At 35.3% G+C, this 19,234-nt stretch overlaps 1 protein-coding gene across 1 annotated transcript; it reads left to right on the top strand.

The window, feature by feature from the left end:
* Window positions 1-623: 623 nt before the first annotated feature.
* LOC136797695 (inactive sodium-dependent neutral amino acid transporter B(0)AT3-like) lies at window positions 624-14,118 on the top strand. The gene is made up of 9 exons (XM_067054279.1): window positions 624-869; window positions 1,620-1,817; window positions 2,017-2,284; window positions 3,506-3,830; window positions 4,281-4,520; window positions 5,825-6,023; window positions 12,216-12,375; window positions 12,629-12,794; window positions 13,325-14,118. The coding sequence occupies exons 1-9, from the start codon at window positions 845-847 to the stop codon at window positions 13,619-13,621; spliced, it is 1,878 nt and encodes a 625-aa protein (XP_066910380.1). The 5' UTR covers window positions 624-844; the 3' UTR covers window positions 13,622-14,118.
* Window positions 14,119-19,234: the final 5,116 nt, after the last annotated feature.

Raw genomic sequence — 19,234 nt, 5'->3', positions numbered from 1 at the left:
CTCTATTCGAAACTTTATTTCATACTTTGATGGGCATTTTGGATTTTGCTTTAAAAGTAAGTACCCACATTGAGACGTGCTTCATCACAATTAGATTCATCAGCCAAGAAGATTTACACGTTTTTTATAAGAACAGCCAAAAAGCTTTCGGACGTTCTCAACTTTTCGAGTTCTAAGCCTTATAATTGTTCTTAATTTAGCCATTTTTTATTATATTTAAGAGATAAACAAATTGACAATTTTACTGTCCATAAAGCCTTAAAATGTTTTAATATAATATTTAGGACATCAAAGCCTTGTATAGTTTTTTCTTATAAAAACGTGTATATTATCAAGGTGAGAAAGTATCTACTACTTCATATACGTGCTAAGAACCTTATCGACTTTGACCTTTCACTTTTAAAAAGTGATGATCATAAGCTTCCCTACTTATACGTTAAGTATCTAAGCAATCTGTTGTTAATAGCAGTCTGATAAAAAGTGTACTTCTCTTTTAAAAAGCAACCATGGGGGAGAGATGCATTTCCATCTTGTTTGTTGTTATAAGGCTGTTAATTATTACTCTCCTTCAAGGGTGGTTTTTTAAAAGTACACAGGTTTGTAAATCATAACATACTGTTTGCTAGACAGCTAAAAAGATGAATTATGATTTAGTAAAGTGAAAGAAGCTAAGTGAAAAGCTAAATATCAAAGTTTGGAAAGTTGAGTCCTTTTTTGATGCAGGGGTATCTTAAAGCTTGAAGCAGTTCACAAGTTTTTTTCTGTTTATTGGTAGCATCATTATATTGAATACGCACGAATGCGAAAGAGATTTTGAGCAGAAACAACTTGCTTGAATAGAGATATGACTCTGTTCGGTTGCTGTAGAGGTTTGCTTATTATTACGCCTGCTTTTGGTGTTAATTTCTTCATCGTCAAGTTGTCCGTTACTTTATCGACATAGTGTGCACGTGTTAGCACAATCAATCAATTGATATCAAATACTTCTGCGTTGCATCATTTAAAATACTGCAATTGATATTTTAACTTGTATAATCATTTTTTCCTTTTTTTCTTCAGAATATTGAGATAAACTATTTTTGATAATCATTTGATAAGTTTATCTCACGAGTGAGCACGTTGTTAAAATTCCTGGGCTTCGAATGCCTGAAAAGCCATACTCTAAAGTTCCTAATGAAGTTTCACCCAAGTACTTCACCATTTCTTTAAAATAATTTCAAAAAAGTTTAAACCTTCGAAAATTCTTAAACTTTTTAACTTAAGCCTTAAAATATTCTTATAATGTTCTTCTTAAAATGTCACCATTTTGTGAGAATTTTTGTGCAATTTACCAAAATTAAATGTTTTAGAGTCCGCAAAGCCTTAAAATGTTCTTAACTTAATCTTGATATATTTGGCAATAGAGGCATTGTGTTCTTCGTTCGTTCTTATAAAAGACGTGTATAATCAAGATAATTCAAAATATATACTTCTATACCGGAAATGAAGTTTCCGGCAGAACCATCTCCAACATAAGAACTAGTGAACACACACTGAAAGCGAATGGAATTTTTCATTTTGTAAAATCTCCATTTGTAATTTTTTTGCATATCATTGAAATTAAAGATGGCTTCTTTTAGGCGATCCAGATGAAAATTTACCCTTAACCCAGCAGAACCAGAAGAAGACATCCAATCAAAATGTCGGTACCATAAATGATGATGAAACCAAGGAAACCTGGGGAAACAAAGCAGAATTTCTATTAGCTTCAATTGGACTTGCAGTTGGTCTTGGTAACATCTGGAGATTTCCTTACTTATGTCAGAAAAATGGAGGAGGTAAAACTTGGGTTCTCGCTATTTGCAGACGCTAAGACTTTCCCATTCCAGGCAAAATATTATTCCTGTCGCATGTTTCAAAAACTACATTTTGTTGATTTGATAATGGAAATGGAGACTTTCTTGTGTTTTGAATTATGAATAAAGTCGCTCTTAGGAATCGCTCTGTAAAGCCCAATTAATCTTTATTCCTTTTCAGGTGCTTTTCTTATTCCATATTTACTTATGATGATCATGGAAGGTTTCCCTTTGTTCATCATCGAGTACGCTATTGGTCAACGCTTCAAACAGAGTGCTGTTGGATGCTGGGGAAAGATCCATCCTGCTTTGCGAGGAATCGGCATTGGTTCAATCGTTTTATCTGGTTTCCTTTGTATTTATTACGTGGCTGTTATTGCTTGGTCCTTCTTTTATCTCTTTGTTTCAATGAGGAAAGTTTTGCCCTGGGAACGAAATAATTGTCCAAGGTATGACTAAGATCATAAAATAATTTTATAGCTTGTTTCAAGGTTACAACTTTGAATCTTTGAAAAAAAAGTTCATTTTGTGACAATGAAATTGGGCAATAGATATAATGAAACTAGAGCAATGGTATCAAAAAGGCAGGTTACGTGAAGTCTTTTTACATGGAGCCAGTATATTTCTACTTAATGGGGACTTTGATCAACCTTATACCATATGCCATATCTTAAGCTAAAAGTTATGATTAATCGTAAAGGACCTCAAAAGGCTTTTCCAAGTGTTCTTTAAAGATTTCACATCGAAAAGCAACATTAACTGCTTAAATAAACAAGGAACTGTAAAGAAAGCGAGATTTGCGGTTTTCGTTTCCAGGGAATTTTTGTGTCATTTATGGATTTTATGCTTTCCTGTTTCCAAGTATCTTTGGGAGGAGTCTTTTGACATTATAGTACATAACAAATTGACAAAAATAGTGAAGTAGATTATCGGCTCTGCACGTTTTTTTTCATAAGAACATCCAAAGTTTTTGAAGCCTTTGGATGTTCTCAACTTTTTGGATTTTAAGCCTAAAATGTTCTTAAAATGTTCTTATTTTCTCCAGTTTGTGACCATTTTTACCCACTTTCCTAAAACATCGGGTATTTTCGAGTCTGCAAAGCCTTAAAAATGTACTTAACTTGTTATTAGTATTTTGGCCATCGAAGGCTCGAAGCCTTATGTTCTTATATAGTTTGCTCTTATAAAAAAACATGTACCTGTTGTAGATTGTGGCATAGAGATAAAAATTTCGACGCCGTCACTTTTTTGAAAATATTTCTATCTACAATATCACGCCCAACCTGTACCATATTCGAAGAACTGGATATCGTTTACCCTGAGAAATCCCGCATTCTAAGTTAATACTAAACTTAACCAAAAACTATTTATTCCCCTAAAAAATACTAGCCGCTAACAATCATTTATCGCCTAATTTAAATCGTTCATATATGACTAGCCATTGACGTCTCCCAACCTTTAATAAGATAACAATTATCACTAAATTATTTATTATACAGTCGAGTCTTTCTAACTCGAACCTTGATAACTCGTCTTAACTCCCTTCAGGTAACAATGCCTCATAAACCTTTACTCCACAATTCAAACAAATTTCCGTTCCTCTTGCATGTTCGAGTTATGGAGAATCAAAAGATACTTGAGACTCAACTGTACCTTATTTTATATTTCAGTTCACTGCAACTGTTAAACAACTCGGTGACCAACGAAACATGTTGTACCAGAGATCCCGAAGCTTATTATTTCTACGTCACCGCTCTAAATGCTGCTTCATCGATTGAGAGTACTGATGGCAAGGGAATGTCATGGCAACTGATTCTTTGTTTATTGTTATCATGGGTTCTGGTTTACGCATGCGTGGTAAAAGGTGTGAAGTCCAGTGGTAAAGCAGTATATTTCACGGCTACTTTTCCATACTTGATTTTGATCATTTTATTGATAGCTGGCGCGTTACTTACCGGTGCTGATATTGGTTTGGTAGCCTTTTTTAAACCTGATGTAAGTAATTTTGTTGTTTTTATTTCCTCGTCAAATATCTTCCATAAAAACCAATGTCCGAAAGAACGAAGGGTGTGATAGAAACAGTTTTATTAGATTTGTTTATCATTCATATGTACATTAATGCCATAGGTAATCAAAATAACCCAAATTAAATTCAATCTAAACTTTTTGAAATTGTATAATTTCTATAAGCCATTTCTTGGTCGTGATTTGGAGATTGGGAACCAGAGCTTAGCTTATACCCCAGCTGGCACACAACGTTGTTTCAACGTTCATCTAACGTTAAATGGACGTTGTGAACGTTGGAAAAACGTTGAAACAAGGTTGTGTGCCAGCTGGGACAGTTCTCACGATTGAGAGGTCTATTTAACACTGGATCCTGATTAACCGTAAACTACTTCAAGACTTATGTTCTCTATTCATCTTTTTTGTTTCTTTACTATTCAGTTCTCGCGGTTATTGGATCCAAAGATCTGGTTAGATGCAGCTGGTCAAATGTTTTTCACTCTCAGTATTGGGTTTGGTGCTCTACTAGCTTTCGCTTCATACATGCCGACCAAAAATAATTGTATGAAAGATGCTTATACTGTTGTCTCGATTAATTGTTTCACCTCTATTCTGGCTGGTATTGTTGTATTCTCCATTTTGGGACATCGAGAACAAGAGACCGGTCAAAGTGCAATTGAGGTAATCATAGTTAAATTGATAAAAGTCCCTATTTTGATAGCGAGTCCACACTTTTGATGAATTGCGGAATAATCTATCTAGGACTTTTAAAAATCATTCGATCGCTTCCACGGCAAGCAGCAGCTGGCTTAGCTATCAATGAACTTAGCAATTATTGACAGGAACGAGGCATTGTAATTTTGTTTTGTGGCACCGACGCCTTAGACCACTCGATCTAAGCTCCTTGAAAACACATAAAGTATATTAAAGTATTTCTTACCACAAGAGTAAACACTTCACTATTACCGTGAAAAGCACATGGTGAAATCATATCCCGACCTGTGCCGACCAATCGAGATTTTATTCAGCGCTCAACGCAGAGAAAAGTAAGATATTTCTATTCGCGTCGTCGAAAACACACTCAAAATTGTGATCAAATTTTAACATATTGTTCTCAACGTGGTGTCTCAGTGATTGACAAGCAAATATATCTTTAACCACATCCTTCAATTGAAACTTGTCATTCCATTAGAATGCTCCAATAGCGTTTTGGTTTTGGAACATTTAAATAAAAGGGTTTACACTCATTAACTTAACTTTCCCAGATGGTAATTATTCTGATATTGATTTCAATGATCTTGGTAGATTGGAATTTGAAACTAAGGGTAACATTATTTTCTTGGGTAGCCACTGATAGATTATCATTTCGTTGGCTCTTTAGAATCACGTGTGAATTTATATGTTTTACCATATCCTAGTTTTATTAAGGAGGAGCTAAAAGGCCACACAATAACATTTTTTTAAATCTTTAAAACTGCGGGTCCAAACTGTCCAAAATGACTATTGGTACTAAGAGAAAGTAGATAAAGGCATTTTAAATGAAAAATGAAAAAGAATTGAGTCCATGTTAACGACCTTCAAAATTCACCATCCAACTCTTTTTTCAAGCAATTCCCAGTAATTTGACATTATTTCTAAAATATTTTCCATCTGGAGTGAATTTCTAAAGATACGTGTGCAAGAAATATACCACTGACGCTCTCTAATTCGAGTTTTTAAAATTGTTGATTTCAATAAAATAAAGCTGCGATTTAGTGTCTCCCTCGGTTCTTTCTCCCAAGAACATGTCAATAAATTGTGTGTCAATAAAATCTGGTTTGAAATTCAAATCTTGACATGTCTTTTCTAAGCATTCAAATTTTGAAGGGACGGTTGCTAACCTGTTTAGAGCACTCCCTTAAAGTTTTTAGCGATATAGCCAGTTTACTGTCGAAGAAAATAAAAATTTTCATAAAATATTGACTTTAAATTTTTTCCATTTATAGAGTGGCAGCGGTCCAGGTTTAGTTTTCATCACATTTGCCAACGCTTTCCTACAAATGGATGGTGCTCCTTTTTGGGCAGTCTGTTTCTTTGTGATGTTGATCCTCTTGGGAATTGATTCAGAGTTCGGAACATTTGAAGCTTTTGTATATCCTTTTTATGATATGAAATGGATCACCATGAATAAAAGCTTATTTAGTGGTAAGTGTTTTTCCTGCATGGTTTTTGTGGAAATATTTTGATTTGGTATTCTTGATTTTGGACAGTCTAGTAATCTAGGACAGTCATGTAGTTGTTTTCACAGGGTCCACAGCCAGCCGGCTCAGCTCTGCATCAACTTACCAAATAATATTGGAGAGTAGGAATTTGGACCAGGAGCCGTTAGTTTGTGGCATCGACTCTTAAGGCTACTCATAGTTCAAGATCAACAAGAAGCCGGAGCGGCGTGAAGGTCCAGCTGACGTGGCAATAACCGAATGTCGTTCGTTCGTATCGGATTCCTTAAGTGACGCAAAAAAATTTCCTTCCCATCCTCCACTCTGAGCTTCTATTCTTTGACACTTTCTTTGTATTCTTTATATTGCTAAGTTTTGAAAGTTTTTGATGCATTTCCCGAAATTTCAAAACTATTGCCGCTGATGGGATTTGGACCCACTATATACAAAGCACCTATAGTTAGAACGCCAGAGCCTTAACCACTCGGCCATCGAGTCACAACTGAATTAAGGAGTTCAAAGTTGCTTATAAACATGGTATTTACTCCAAACTCTACCCGGGGGCTAAAACCCTAACCAGGGGTTAACTCCCATCCCCAACCCTAGCCCTAACCCTACCTGAAACAACCCTTTAATCTAACCGGGAAATTTGACTCTACTACCAATTCAATCCAAAACATAGATCAAACATCGCGCGGGTAGGCGGCGGGGCAAAAATTCTAGATCGGCGGTTGGTTTAGCCTGGACTTGTTAATTTATTGCGCGCACAGGCCCCGACAAAAAAAAAATCTTTCCGATCAGTTGCTTTTTAAAGGTCCATTCTGCTGCGCGCTGGACCAAAAATTTTGATATCAACCCTGGTTAAGATCTTTACGTAATAGGTTTGCATACTTTTTGCTACTATATGGCAACCACTCTCTCGTAAAATTAATTAGTATTATCAAAATGGTATGGCTAACTTTCCACAAGCGCCAAGAAAACGCCGTGTGTGAATTTATATTCTCAATACTGAAGCAGACGACATTGTTATCCTAAGGAAGACAAACTCTCTCTCTCTGACATGCGCGTAGTGGCATCGTAGTAATCAATCAGATGACATAGTAGTGTCTCAGTTTATCCACGCTTAAATCTACCTCAATTACTGGCGATTACTTTAGGCGTAAAAACTTTCGTGAGCATAAACTTTCGTAACTTCCGTGAAAATCGGGCCTTTTCGCGAACGTAAATGTCTTTAAAAATTCTTGGAAGGGCCATTCATTTCGAAAAATTATTGACAAAATAGAAAATCTCTAAAACTTCAAACTTTAAATACAATGTAACATTTATGGCATTTTTTAACCTTTTAAAAGACTAATAAGTTTAAAGGCAAAAGTTTCAACCCAATCCAAGAAGTATTTTTTTCTCTAAACCATTTTTTATGTGAAAATTTTCATTTTTTGCGTCTTGATTTGCGAAAGTTTTTGCTCGTGAAAACGATTTTTCCATCAAATTCGTGGAAGTAAATGCCGTAAATTCGCTATTTTTTGACCTCGTGAAAGCTTATGCTCAGGAAAGTTTTTACGCCTAAAGTAGCATATTGCTGACACCGGTAAAAAACTGAAAATTGTGTTCAGCCAATCATTCAATTAGGTAGCATGTCAGCATTTTCTGAAAAAGATTTCAAGTTAAAGCTTGCTACAATATAATTAACTCTTCATAATTAATGTGGTAATTGATGAATCTTGATTGTATTTTAATGAAACCATGTTTGGGAAAGAATTTCATGTGCGTTCCGATTCGTTTTTTCGAATACCCTGTCGCTTGGCTTACGTGAAGCAATCACAGTTTTGTGTGCCAATGACAAAAATACTTTTAGCATGACTTCAAAGCTTCAATTTGCTAAGAGTTATGCAGACAGAACACTTTTATGAAATGTTTGAAAAATTGAAAGTCCCCTGCGGCTCTTCTATCCATTATGGAGGCCTTTGATCTCGCTTTTCCTCTTCGTTAGTTTCCAACTTTCATAGAACCTCACTTAGTTTTTCATCTAAATTTAATTTCGATTCTAATTTTAATCGTTCAGCGCGTTAGACCTTCACCACCTGAGAGAAGTTAATTATTGTGGCAACATTTGGTAATGACAAGTCACCTTGAAGACTTCAGAATAATCTCCAAATTGAACGATATGCTCTCTCGAAGGGTGCAAGGGTTTTGGTTTTTAAATTAAAGATTATAAACCATTTTAACTTTGATTAAGAAGGCGTAATAGTGTAGTGGACATGCGGGGGGCTAGGCTCCGAGTCCAACTTAGTGCTACGACTCACTTGGCAAGAATGCGCCTTCACTTGAGTCAACCCATGCCACCATACCATAGGGGATTTGGTACTATACTCTGAAATTAGACTGCATGTGGAGGTTCGCCATACATTGTATCTGTGGTGTCGATGTTACTAATCTTGCTCTACCAGGTTTGTTCGAGTAATGTCACCAATACATCATGGCTCTGTTGTTTCGCGAACAGAGAATCATCGGTGTCTAGTAATAAGTACTATGATTTTCCTTTTTTTGGAATAGGGAGCTATCCTGGGATAGGGCTCATGCCGTTATTCGCAAAGGTTGGATTATTCTTCCTTCCTTCCCATTCATTGAGTAAAAGCCCTTGTTCTGTTCTGTTTTGCTCCGGTATGATTTTCGTTACGGATCATATTCGTCATGTGTTCATATTGGTTTTGGAACGTTTCGGAGCAAGAAGACGGAGAAGTTCTGTCCCGATGAAAAACTGGAGCGAAACCGTTTCGATCTTTAGGCTTTATAACATCTTCTTTTTTGACGTTTCGAATTTTGACGTTCACACTTGTTTCGGAACTGTTTCGTTTCGGAACGGAACGGTAACGTTTTGACATGGTCTATTATAGTCTTTTGGCAATACTGACACAACCTTTCGAACTTTCTGTCTACCGTTCATTTTCGTAAAACATAATTTGGCTCAGTTGTAAAGAAACTGTTACTAAAAATGGTTTTAACGACCAGTCAGCAATCATTTTTTGACATTTCATTTTTGTGAAATTTCTTTATGACGAAGGTTCTAGATATTTAATATTTGGACTTAAGCTTTAATCGGAAATTAAAGATGATTATCGATTTCTTTCACTTTTGTTAAGATAACTCCGATTTGGGTTATGTCCAATAGCTTTTCGGATACCATTGACGTATATCTTACCCCGAGTTTCCCTTTACATTTTTTTAACGAGGAGCAGTCGTGTTTTCACGTGAATTTACCAATTCTCCACTAATTGACTTCCTCAGCCCTTTTTCAAGTGGTTTATATACTTTTCCTAGCCCTTTTTCCTAATTGCCCCGCAGGGGCTTTTGTTGCTTCACGTAGCGGACTTGCTCGCCAGAAAAATATTCATGTTCAGATTCATGTTGTTTCTTCCGATTCTGAGCGGGCCGCCGCAGTTAAAAAATGTTCGCGCGCACCTAATATTATATCTCTTTTGTTGCTACTTGATACTTTATATAAGAATCAAATCAATAACTCTTGATTGAAGGCCATATACCTTTTGGTAATTAGTTCTTAGAAAGTAAACAAAGGATGGCGAAAAAATTGAGCATATTTATTTTTATTATAAGCATCTACTTTATAAGAATCAAATCAATATCTCTTGATTGAAGGTAATATGCCTTTCGGTAATTAGTTCTTACAAAGTAAACAAAGGATGGCGAAAAAGATGAGCATATTTATTTTTATTATAAGCTTTTTCTTTATAAGAATCAAATCAATAACTCTTGATTGAAGGCAATACACTTTCGGTAATTAGTTATTAGAAAGTAAACAAAGGATGGCGAAAACGATGAGCATATTTACTTTTATTATAAGCATCTACTTTATAAGAATCAAATCAATAACTCTTGATTGAAGGTAATATGCCTTTCTGTAATTAGTTCTTACAAAGTAAACAAAGTATGACGAAATAGATGAGCATATTTATTTTTATTATAAGTGTCTACTTTGTAAGAATCAAATCAATTTCAGAATTTTTGGCGTTTCCACTGTGATAACATGTGAGCGATAATTTCTCTTTTTGAGATGTGAGCGACCGTCTATCGCATGTCATCTCAAAAGTAAAGTTGAAAGCCAAGCCTTCTTCTTCCGACTTAAATTTTATCGATAAAACGAATTTAAAATCTACACATGCGTTATTTTGCTTACTTAGGGGTATTTCGAAAGGAAACTCTGCGGGGCATTCTTAGCGACAGCTACTTGCTAGTTAAAAAAATATTTTGCTTAAACTTTAAACTGTTACACCTACGGATAGTTGATTAAAAATCCCTTTCATAGCTCACTGTCCAAAGTAAGAACATCAAATCAATTCTCTAGGGAAAAAATCTTGAAAAGATATCCAAATTTGTTGGATAGACATGATAGGTTCATCCCCGTATTACACCTCAAAGGGAATATTGTATCAAAATGTTTCATTTGGTCAGCTAACCTTAACAATTCAATTAATAACAACTGTCGACACTCAATTTGAACATTTAAATGCTTCCTTGTCTAAAATGATAGCAAACCACTTTTTTTGAAAATTTCTCATTGGAGGGTTGACCTTAACCCATAAAATGCCACCACTCGGTAACTTCAAATTTACAAATATATATTTGGTAGGAGGCTTAAATAACAGAACGGCTTGGGTCACGTTCCCCTAGGTGTAGACCTACCCATGCAGGACCAAAAAATTGAGCGATTGGATATGATGTCAATGGCACTTATGGGTTAACAGTCGACTGGAGAACAAAAATCAAAATGAATCTGTTCTTGACCTCCATCGCAGGGCTCTGGCCATAATCTTGATCTTGAAAATACAGGGACCGAAGATATTGTGACTAATACCCAGCTGGCATACAATGTTGTTTCAACGTTTATCTAACATTCACAACGGTCATATAACGTTAGATTAACGTTGAAACAACGTTGTGTGCCAGCTAGGTAAAGAGGCCCTAGTTTACGCGAAGGGGAGAAAATTTGATTTTGCTGTCTATCTCGAGATAAAGTTTATGGATACCTAGTTTTAATTTCTTAAACAGATGTCATCAAACTTGATTAATGGGAGTACCAGATTAAGCGTGCTGACGTAAAATTACCATTTAAAAATGAAAAAAACTTACGTAGGAAGGTAGATGATTTGGTCGCATTAATTTGGCTGAACAGGAATTTTTGAATAAAAGCCTTGAAGTCACTACAATTTGGAAAATAGACATCCATGTGACCTCCTCTTGCTAAAATACCTCAAAAGTTTTCATCGTTATCCTAATAAAGTAGAGAAACCAATATTATCTTTCAAATCATAAGTCTGGTTTTAACCCAAATAGAAAAAAAAAACATTTTCCACTGGGGCTTTAAACTAAGTGCTTAAATGGAGAAAGGTATATGGAACGTCTTTGGCATCCTTCTATTTGGAACGATTTCATTTGGCAAAAATGATCACTCTCACATAATGATTCAAAAACGATTCAAGTCTAGACAAGCGACCTCGTGTATTTTTTGGAACGGTTTACTGAATCGATAAAACCAAGTCACTTTGTCATTCTAATTACCGAATCAGAGATTGATAACAATTTGTTCTGCTAAATCATTCCAAATCATACCCTATAACAAAGAAAAAATATTAATATTTCGATTACTGTCAACCCTCTCCAGTTCGAACTTTAGTTTTCTCCAATTACTCCAGTTTTCTGTAATTAGAATTAAAATTTTAGTCTACTCAAATGGAAAGAAGCATTATTAAAAGCTCTCTGTATTTCGAGAAATTAATGAATGTAAAAACTTGTTTTAGAGTCTGTTTGCCGTTCCCGTCTTGAACGTACGGCTTGCACACCAAAGTTTTGTTTTGTTAAAAAGCAGAGAGTGTTGCTGAACTTGGCCCTGACTGATAAAATTTGGACCTTGTCAGAGCATATTTTGACCCTGTCAGATGCAAAATTTTATATTTTTCCCCAAACTGACCCTGAAAAGTGGTGAAAAGTACCAAATGTAAACCCTATCAGATACAATCCTCAAATTTTAGTCAAGTCTGACCAACATTACTTCTCTGTGCCTGTAGCGATCATTAATAAAGGTTTTTTAGAACGGTTTATTCTGATAAATTCCTTTATTAATTTGAAATTTTATCTTCTACTTCTGTTTTTATTTGCTTTACAGCTCTGGTAGCCATTGGTATGTTTCTGATTGGTTTATGTTTCGTATCACCTGTTGGTTATTACGTCTTCCAAATCTTTGACGATTACTCATTATCATTTGGTCTTCTCACAGTCGGATTCTTCCAAACCATCAGCGTTTCGTGGGTTTACGGCAACGATAAGTAAGTGTTTCAGCGGGTTTACAGCAACGTCAAGTAAGTGTTTCGATTATAGGAATAAAAGACTTCTTGAAAGTAAATTTTTCCCTTCCCTGGTGAAAATCGAGTTCTCGTTATCAAAGTTTTCATCTCCAATCTTTTCGTATCCAACTTGCTGTATCTTAAAGCTTATTACCCAGGGTTGTACTTTCAGTCTATTAACTATTAATACATTGCTCCGTGCATATAAATTGCTGACCATTATTATTGATTTCAGGTTTGCAAATGACATTGAGTATATGACGGGACGTCGTCCATTGAAGTTGTGGTTGATTTGTTGGAAATATATTTCTCCTATAGTCATCATGATTATCATTATCTCCAATATTTATTTGTTATCCATTGGAGAGATGACGTACAAAGCTTACGGTGGTTGTTTTGCTGTAAGTCAGCCATCAATTTTCTACACAGGACAGACCACAGATATCTGTAAAGCCCAAAGGACTAGATAAACAACTTTAAGCTTTCTCCAGCTAAAAAAAGTTAAACACAAATTTGACTTCTTAAATTTCGTGCCGATGGATAGGATCTAGCATTTCAATTGTTTTCTGATCGCGAGATCAAAAAAAGAAGGCGGCAAACGCTATTTTGCATTTCTCAAACCAGTGAAATTACTTGTTGTCACGTGATTTCCTACCAAAACTTGCTTCACTTTTCGATAAAGGCCGTGGATCTAATCTTCGGGCTTTACAGATCTGTGGGACAGACTAATTTACTTATTGCTCATAAGCTCATTTTTATTTCACCCATTTTAAAATTCCGATTTTCCGCAATGCAGTTGACTTAAAAGAAGAAGTGGGAATTAATGAATAAGGTAGCGTATCGAATAGTGGAACGTCGTTTATGAAAGGCGTTTTTATTATAGTATTTTACAAGATACAGAAATTAACCAACTCATCTTCCACTTTTTTAGGGTTTTGCTGAGCCAGTAATTGAAAAAGAGTACCCAGCATGGGCGAAATTTGTTATTATTGTGCTTATATGTCTACCAATCGCACCCATCCTTATAGGTCTCATCAAAGACCTGGTGCAGAACCCACAAGAATGGAAAGACGGTTTCCAAAATCGTTTATGTCATCCAATAGAATATGCTTTTGATCCAAGTGATTACGATTTGAATCGAAGATATCATATTGAAGATTTGACAATGACAGAGAAAGATCAAAATAATGCAGCTTCTGCGGAAGAGGAACACGAAATTAAAGTTTAATTATCGTTTCCATCTGAGGTTAGTTAGACTTCTGCTGCAAGTTCCAGACATTGAGTTTAGATTTTTGGAATAGTCTTTTTTATGAAAAATTAATGCAACATTTTTAGATTTTTAACATAATTTGAAGAAGAAGTAGAAGAATTACTTTTTGCTACTTAGCTCATATTAATTTTATTTTCGTGATTAGGTAATAAATTTTTATAGAATTTAATATACACTTTTTAGGAAAATGACTAATAAATTTTGACTGGACACCAGCTGTTATTTTAAAAACGTTGATAAAAAGGTCAATATAGTTCCATCGTGACTGGTGTGATTTTTAACTATTTGACAAAATTCAAGACTCCAGTCCAGGTTTTTTATGTTTCTTTTCTTATAAAAAGCGTGTATTCAACAAAATTTTTACACCCCTGTGTCACAGACCCACTGGGACTGGAATCCCAGCCCAACTGAAAAATTTGACAAAAATTTCGTCCCCAGTGGGAAAATACCCTTGAAATTCATTGGTTTCATCCCCACTCGAAATTCCATGTTTAAAAGTTGTACTACAAAACCATCCCCGCTGTGTTTTTTAGCCTTGGAACAATAGAATTTCTATCCCCATAGGATTTCAATAGGAATTTTTATCCCCACATACTGTGGACTAAAGTTCCACCGGGGCTGCGAGATAGGGTGGTATTTTTATATAAGTTTTGAAATTGAACCTTGTAATTATCTTTGACGCATTTTCATACCCCCCCCCCCCCCCCCCCCCCCCCCCCCCCCCCCCCCCCCCCCCCCATACATTTTTTTTTTTATTTTCATGAAACGTTTTTTTTATTTAATTTGAATTTTTTTTAATTTGATACAACTAGAAATCATTTTGTTAGTAAATATATAATAAAGGCAAATTTCATAATGGTCCAAATTTTGCAATTTAATTTCTAACCTTTTTTTATGAAATATTGATATTGATCTCATATGTCCTTGTTTTGATGTTGCCATTAGACCAATAACTCATTTGCTGTCTTCTCTTGATGAATGCCTTGTTTGTGAAGTTGAATCTGGTTCAAAACATTTAATTCTTTGTCTTCTCTATCGAGCTCCTAGTCAAAATACAGAAGAATTTTCTGCATTCAAGCAAAATTTGGAGGAAACTATCAGGAAAATTTACGATGTTTCTCCCACTCTAGCTATATTTCTTGGCGATTACAATACAAAAAACTCAAACTGGTGGTCTGGTGATGTTACTAATTCTCAAAGAGAGGACATTAGCGACATAAAACAACAGTATGGTTGCATCAGTTGATTGACGAGGCTATTTACTTTCGCCCTGGCTGTTCTTCATCTTGCATTGATATCATCTTTTCATCTTCTCGGGCCCAAATCTTAGAATCTGGGGTTTTTCTTTCACTCTATTCCCGCCTTTCATTATCATATACCTTTTGTAAAACTAAATTTCAAAATTAATTTCCCTCCAGCTATGGAGGCATAAAGAAAAACAGGAGTTTAATTTGTCGGTAATTGTTCGTTAAAGCCTTTTGATTTTTTTTTATAAAATGTATCAAAAGAAATTCTAAGCTTGCCCGATGAAATAAGACTTTTTAGTAGAACTCAAGTTTGCTCTGAACATTCTAACTACCATTATCGAAGATTCTAGCCTTCACATATACGAAAATGTTTACAAAAAATGTTTATGTTCCAATTCGTTATCCGTTAAATTTTGTTTCGAAAATGGAAAGTTATTTATGAGCACACGTGATTTCAGACTCAATTTTAAGACAAAAAGTCCCTGGAGAACTTTGAAGGAGAGTATCAAGCAATAGAATTCAATCTGAGAAATTTTTGATCGGAAATCATGCATTTTTAATAAGTTCTTTTGTCAATTGGTGAAATCTTATTGGCTTATTTTAGTTTCAGAAATTAGATGAGACGAGATCCATTGTTTTTGACATCGGTGTAAGAAAATGTTTGGACTAAAAAAGGCCTGAATATACGAGATTATGAACATTCAAACCTCGTAACATTTTTAATCGTAGGGCGAGTTTGGTTATAATAACATACATGTCCAGTTTTTCTTTATACCTCCACGCTTCAGCTTACGAAGTGTGAAAGAGTGTATCTATTGTAAATTTCCGATTAAACTTGTTGAACGAACGCTTGAACACAATAGCAAAAGGCGAATCGAAGAATCTATTTTATATCGATACAGTAGAAAATGTTTTGTATATGTTAGTATGTTGCAATCTCGGTCAAAATATATTGGGCATTTTGGTTAATTCCTTGTTTTCAGCAATTTAGAGTTCGGATGAAAAAGTCGCTTTTGGGCAAATTGATAAATTCATTCGAATATTTCAATTCGGGAGGGGTTTATAGACTTTCAGGCTATATTCTTATTGTAGGTAAAAACGTAAGTGCAGACCCACAATAGCCAAAAATGTGAGCGATCTTATTTATAAGGCCTCAGTTTACAAAATAATGAAAGGGAGGCAAACCAATGCACTCACAGAAAAAGCAATGAGTATCCCACAACAATTCTATTTTCTGGAACTAATTACCATACATTACCAACAAAATTATAAGAATTTTAAAATAATATTTTAAAAGTCATTTTCAAATATTACAAAGAAACTTAAAATCAAACAAAAGAAATTCGACAAAATTATTGTGTAAGTTGAATTGAAATCATAGTACATAAATTTCAGGAGAAACTTTTTTCATACTGTCCATAACCATTGACAAATTCAAATTTTCTTCCTCTTTAAACATTTAAGGATTTGATCCATGACATATTGGCCCAGAGCTAAAAAGACCAAAATTCATTTCGCAAACCTCCTTAGCAGATTTTCCTCACAATCCTTTGTTCTCTGGTGTGTGCGCAACCTGAATCTTTTTGACAAGAAAATAACCGGGGGGGGGGTACTACCCTTGTCAACCGACGGGGGTGCTCCGCTCAGGTTCGAAAAATGGACCCTACGTGGGAATCGAAATTTGCGAAAAAAGTGACCCTGAATGGGACTGAAATTCCAAAATATTCTCAAATTTTCTACTTTTCCCCCAAATTATCCAAAAATATGCACCCTACGAGGGACTGATTGTTCTATTTTGGTGTTTCTGCGACCCTACCTGGGACTCGTGTAGGTTAAAAAAGGTACCCTGACCAGCGGAGCATCCCCGTAGCCCATCTTGCCCTAGTACCCCCCCCCCCGGGGAAAATAATTGGTCACGTCTGGATACGTCTGCTAATCTACACCATGGATTCGAGTTTGAGTAACATTGACGCCAGCAAGTTCCCTAAAGTTACAGGAATTATACGGGAACTATATGAATGCCTAAAATTCATGAAATAATTGTTATACCTTAATGTATGCGAGTACTTTACAGTAGTTTTGGCATAATATCGGAATTTAGCTTCTTACACATCGTTTAAATCTTTATTGCCACTCAAGAAATGTTTCTTAAGACATCATGAGGAAAACTGCAGTTTGAGCCTGATAATATAATCTATTGCTTTCCTTTTTCTTCTGTGCGTTCTTGCAAAATGATGTGCAAAAAAAAGTTGATATATAAATAAAAATACTTTCAAAATATTACTTATGATTTCTGTGCATCCTGAACCATCACATTTCTTCACGTACTTGTGACATCCGTAGCTGTAAACCTTGTTACACAGACCTCCAAATTTGCATTCATGTTTAGGATCCATTTTTTCCGCCACACATTCATCAATCATATCTTGAAGCGCTTGGTAGAAATTCCTTCCTGGGTTAGAGTCGTCATTACTTCACTTGAAATCTGCTTTTCGTTTGATTTTCAAGTCCTACGTTCGTCTCCTTTTATACTGAGGCTTTATAATAAAAGCTATTTGCGATTTACTACCTTATCGGGGAAAAAATGTCTGGGGAAAGTGACGAAAATTTTGAGGGGGTGACGAAATTTTCCCCCAACGATTTTTTCCCCGATATTTTATCACCCGACCAAAACTTTTACCTGATTTTTTTATCCCCGACCAAAACTTTTACCCGAATTTTTTATCCCCGACCAAAACTTTTACCCGATTTTTAAAATTATCTAAATTTAAATTTTTTACACGTTTATTAACTGAAATTAGTGCTTTAAACGTCGAATTACAAAATTTTTTTCCGAGCTAGTGAAGGAAACCATAAAGTAAAAGTGACTAAATTGTAAATTTCGTCGGGGAAAAGTGACGAATTTGAAATTTTGGTCGGGGGAAAGTGACGAAAATGCATCTAGGTGACGAAATTTTTCCCCGACAAAAAAAAAATCCCACATTTCCCCCCCCCCCGATAATTAAGGTATTCACTTGTTTTAAAATTCATCCAATGAGGTGCTCGGAATAGAATGTATCACGTTAAATAATTCCTATCGTAATAGACCTTTTCATAAAGTACGTCACAAACATCACTTGCTTCGTTTTGAAATTATTGCCAAGTTGATCAACTCCCAGCGGATTTTATTAAAACTGCTTTCTATTTAAAAAAAATCATTCAATGTCTATGTCCATGTCTCAGGGGACTTAATCACCATGGTAATTGTTTGAATACGATGCTAGTGATGTTCGTGACGCAATTGATGAAAAAGTCTATTAAAAATTAGTTAACCCTTTAAAGGCTTGGGGACTCGAGAAGTGTTTTTCGTGTTGATCCAATGCAAAATACTCCATGATCTCACCAACACAAGAAAAAAGTGCGTATCTCATGGTTTCTTTTTTTGTTTCATGGGACAAAAAGTAAAGGAAATACCCAAAAGACACGCTGATTTTGTCCCAGAGACAAAAGTGAGAGAAGCACAAATACTATTAAAAGAAACTTGGGGTGGAGACACTAGAAAGCATTTCAGGTTGTTGGGATGGAGTATCTTGCATTGTACCAATGCGGAAAAAACTTCTCGTGTCCACAAGCCTTAACTGCCGATCCTTTTTTTCACACTGCGAACTATTTGACAGATGTCGGCATATACCGACATGAGCAGAAGGTAGCAATTTTGACTTCATTTTCTGAGTAAGATAAGAAGTATCAGCTAAAGGACTATAATTTTGAGTTGAACATTGTAGAATAGTTATTTTCCAATATCGAAAATTTTATAAAGGCTTGAGGACACGAGAAGTTTTTTTCGCGTTGGTGCAATGCAACACTTTCTCGTGTCTCCACCCTATTTTTCTTTCTACCAATGAAAGTCAAATCTCACTTTTGCGTTTCAGGTTGGTGGGATGGAGCATGTTGCATTGTACCAACGCGAATAAAACCTTTCGTGTCCCCAAGCTTTTACTATTCATTTTTTTCATTTCAAACCATTTAATGCAAAATTTTTGTAGAAAATGATAAAGTTCTGGCAAATAGGTCGAGATTTCGCATATCGGAGTATGCCGACATCGGCACGGAAAGGGTTAATGAAATTATGTTGCAATTGTGCTAGATATTTGTGGTATCATATTTATTACATACAGTGTGTTCGAAAAAAAGCTAAACAGGTTTTTAACTGTAAGAACGTATTTAAGCCTGATAATCACGAAAAACATTAGCCAAAATTGACTGGTCTTTATTTAAAAAAGGCCTTAACAAGTCATGATTGTAAACAATATGTTGAAAAGTTCATCCTTTTTTTTATTTTTAA

Source organism: Clytia hemisphaerica, unplaced genomic scaffold, assembly GCF_902728285.1.
Source record: "Clytia hemisphaerica strain Z4C2 unplaced genomic scaffold, Clytia hemisphaerica genome assembly, whole genome shotgun sequence".
Taxonomy (NCBI): Eukaryota; Metazoa; Cnidaria; class Hydrozoa; order Leptothecata; family Clytiidae; genus Clytia; species Clytia hemisphaerica.
The sequence above is the reverse complement of the archived record's forward strand: the minus strand, read 5'-3'. Positions and strand labels throughout refer to the sequence as shown.